The 3,763-nt window shown below is 49.4% G+C and overlaps 1 protein-coding gene across 1 annotated transcript in view; it reads right to left on the reverse strand.

The window, feature by feature from the left end:
• The window catches only part of LOC123768340 (putative uncharacterized protein ENSP00000383309), a 29,835-nt gene extending 27,987 nt beyond the window's left edge, over window positions 1–1,848 (reverse strand). Inside the window, exon 1 of the mRNA XM_069307110.1 lies at window positions 1,731–1,848. Within this exon, the coding sequence (XP_069163211.1) occupies window positions 1,731–1,848 (118 nt within the window). The remainder of the gene's footprint in view (window positions 1–1,730) is intronic.
• Window positions 1,849–3,763: the final 1,915 nt, after the last annotated feature.

The raw sequence follows: 3,763 nt of genomic DNA on the forward strand, positions 1-3,763 counted from the left end.
TGATGGTCAAGTGGATTAAGGCGTCTTGTACATACCAGTTGCGTTGCTTCTGGGAGTATGGGTTCGAGTCACTTCTGGGGTGTGAGTTTTCAGTTGCATATGTCCTGGGGACCATTCAGGCTTGTTCGCATTTGTGTTCCTCACGTGTGCCCCAAAGAATGAGGTGATTTGGTAAAATGCTATGCCCAAGATAACTATCCGAGTGCCGGCGGTGGGGTGGTTCATATAGCCTCGGCTATCACCTCATTATTGTCCGGTCGTGATGGTCAAGTGGATTAAGGCGTCTTGTACATACCAGTTGCGTTGCTTCTGGGAGTATGGGTTCGAGTCACTTCTGGGGTGTGAGTTTTCAGTTGCATATGTCCTGGGGACCATTCAGGCTTGTTCGCATTTGTGTTCCTCACGTGTGCCCCAAAGAATGAGGTGATTTGGTAAAATGCTATGCCCAAGATAACTATCCGAGTGCCGGCGGTGGGGTGGTTCATATAGCCTCGGCTATCACCTCATTATTGTACGGTCGTGATGGTCAAGTGGATTAAGGCGTCTTGTACATACCAGTTGCGTTGCTTCTGGGAGTATGGGTTCGAGTCACTTCTGGGGTGTGAGTTTTCAGTTGCATATGTCCTGGGGACCATTCAGGCTTGTTCGCATTTGTGTTCCTCACGTGTGCCCCAAAGAATGAGGTGATTTGGTAAAATGCTATGCCCAAGATAACTATCCGAGTGCCGGCGGTGGGGTGGTTCATATAGCCTCGGCTATCACCTCATTATTGTCCGGTCGTGATGGTCAAGTGGATTAAGGCGTCTTGTACATACCAGTTGCGTTGCTTCTGGGAGTATGGGTTCGAGTCACTTCTGGGGTGTGAGTTTTCAGTTATATATATATATATATATGTATATCAAAATTGTTATTTGCTTAGCTAAACGAACTAGAGGGTTCAGTTCCTGAACCGATTATGTGCCTCTGTAATCCTTTACACAACCGCCCACGGGATGGGTATGGGGTGCATAATAAAGAAAGAAATTGAATTGAGTTGGCCAAGGAGGTTCAGGTGCGGGTTTGTTTTGACGAGCGTGACTGGTAAACGGCTTTCTCCCTTTCCTTTGCGGAAGGAGAAGGCCCTTCGGAACTCTGTTCTTTTCTCTGGTCTCCAGCGTCCAGACGGTTTTGTTTTGTCTAACACGGATGGGGTCCTGTTGTATGTGCAGCAAGAGTTGGGGGCGCTGTATAAGGAGGTAGGAGTGGATGAGGATCTGGCTACTTTCGTTTTGCGTCACTGCTCAAATGGGTTGTCGGCTGCAGGTTGTTCTGCTTTGGTAGGGGATGTGTCGTTGGCTGAGTTTTGGGATGTGGTGCGGTCTTTCCGGTCCGGCAGGGTGCCTGACTCGGATGGGCTCCCTGTAGGCTTTTATGTAACGTTTTGGGATGTGCTTGGCGAGGCTTTCTTGGAGGTGGTGTGTTATTGTTTCTAGACCTGTTGTTTACCCACATCCTATTATGATGGGGTTGTGCAGTGGCTTCTGAACACTGGGTGATTTGCGCTTTCTATCAAATTGGAGACCGATCACCTTGTTGAATGTTGATTATAATGTTGCTGGCGGGTCAGTGTCGAGATGTTATTGGTTCTGTGGTTTCGGTTGAGCAATTTTGTTGCATTCTGGGTAGGTCCTTGCTTCATTGCAATGCTCTTTTCTGTGATGTGATTCTGTGCGTCTCTGAGCTTTGTCTGCCTGCGGCGATGCTCAACTTAGATTGGTCGAAGGCATTCAACCGTTTGTCGATAGGCTTTGTGTTGAGGGCTATGGAGAGGTTTGGGTTTCCACCGTTGTTTATTTCTTGGGTACGCATGTTGTATTCCCGTTGTCATAGTCGTGTGTGCATTAATGTTTTTTTTAGTGTCCCTTTTGCCGTTTGCCGGTCTGGGAGGCAAGGGTGTCCCTAATCTATGTTCCTTTATATTCTTTTTCAGGAGCCTTTGATTCGTGCAGTTAGGTCCTGTGCTTTGGTGGTTCCTCGGCGGCTGCCCGCCGGTCTCCGTTTACGGATCTGCGGGAATGCTGACGATACGGTGCTGTTCGTGGCGACCGAGACTCTGTTGATGCGGTTCAGGACCTTGTTCGGCGTTTTGAGCTGGCCACGGGGGCCTTTGTTAATGGGGATAAGTCTTGTCTGATGGGGCTGGGGTGCTGGGCCTCCCGTTCGGTGTGGGCAGGGTCGTGGTTTCCGGTGGTCAGGTCACTTCGGGTTCTCGGGGTTACTTGACTTAGCTCATCTGACCAATCTTTAGAGTGGAATTGGGATGCTGTCTTGGTCGGTTGAGGTGGCAGTTGGTTTGTTGTCTTCACATCCGTTAACGGTTTATCAGAGGTTGTTGTTGTTATTAAAGATTAGCTACCTGGAACAAAGTTCCAAGTAGCACGGGCTATGGTGAGCCCGTAGTGCCTTAGGTGATTTTTGTTACTAGTAAAGGTCTTTCGAGGGTATGGTTTTTGGCTCGGTGCTTCCCTTTGGATCGGTGACGTGCGTGTGGTTTAGAGTATAGAGTCTATCAGTATGTGTGGTGTGGAAGTATCATCCGGCTCGTCGTTCCTCCATGGTTTTGCTGGTAGAGGAAGGGGATGTTGGCATCCCTGATGTTTATACCAAGGCGATGGCCTTGTTTTGAGTGTTGTTGCGTCAGTATTTGGGGGTGGTTGGGGTCATAGTGCGTTTGATGTTTACTTTTGTTTGGTTAGGTTTAGTTGTTTGCTGGAGTTGGAGGCTAGTTGTGAGGTCGCCTTTTGTACGCCAGCTGTGTATTCGTTGGCGGTTGGGATTCTGCGGGTGCTCTGTCGTGTCCCTGGATTTTTGTCCCTGTCGTGTCGGGGGAGTTATAGGGCTCCCCTTCGTCGTGTGAGCCATCGGGTTGAGGGCTTGTTTCCGTGCAAGGATTGGGGGGGGGTGATTATGTTGGTCTTGGGTGGGTAGCATTTGGCTCCGCAGCAGCGGAAGTTTCTCTTTCGTATGCCGCATGAGTCAATGCCATCGAATGATCGTTTGTGTATGCTTGGGTTGAGTTCTGCCGCGGTGTGTGCGCATTGTGGGTTGGTAGAGATGCAGTTGCATGTGTTTTATTTTTGTGTGTGGGTTCAGGTCTTAGTTGATTGGATGTGTGATGTGATTGCAGTGTTCTGTGGACAAGGGTTTCGGGGTAATGTTTTGTGGTTCCTGTTTCTTTCGTTTCCTCAGGGCTCCAGGTGGCTTCGGAACACCCTGAGTGTTTTGACTGCTGATTTTGTGTTTTGCGTGTGAGTTTGGCGTTTGGAGGGCAAGCGGCCAGCGGGGTTCATTCGGATTCTGGGTTTTCTGCGGGGGCGTTTGTGTTTCACATGGTGGTGGTTGCAGCGTGCTTTTCCCTGTGGAGTTTGTTGGTTAGTTCACTGATGCGTATGTTTGGGGTGATGCTTTGGGGTTGGTAAGGGGGTCGGAGGATTGATTGGTGTATTGGTGTGGTAGCAGTGGGTTTGGGGGGGTAGTTTGTTGGGTCGTTTGGGTTGTGGGTGTGTGGGTGGGTGGGTTTCCCTCCCATCCTTCCCCTCTGGGGGTTTCCTCGGCGGTGTGTGGTGTGTTTTTGCGTGCGTGTTGCATTTTTGTGCTGCTCCATATGTGTGTGCCCTTAGTTTTTGGTTTTGAATGTGTTTTATGTTCCCTTTTTTCCGGATCCTGCGTGTTCCTGTGTTTTTCTTGTGTGCTTGGGTGTTGTTGTGGACTATATTTCTAGGTT

The sequence above is a fragment of the Procambarus clarkii genome, chromosome 59 (genome assembly GCF_040958095.1).
Source record: "Procambarus clarkii isolate CNS0578487 chromosome 59, FALCON_Pclarkii_2.0, whole genome shotgun sequence".
NCBI lineage: Eukaryota > Metazoa > Arthropoda > Malacostraca > Decapoda > Cambaridae > Procambarus > Procambarus clarkii.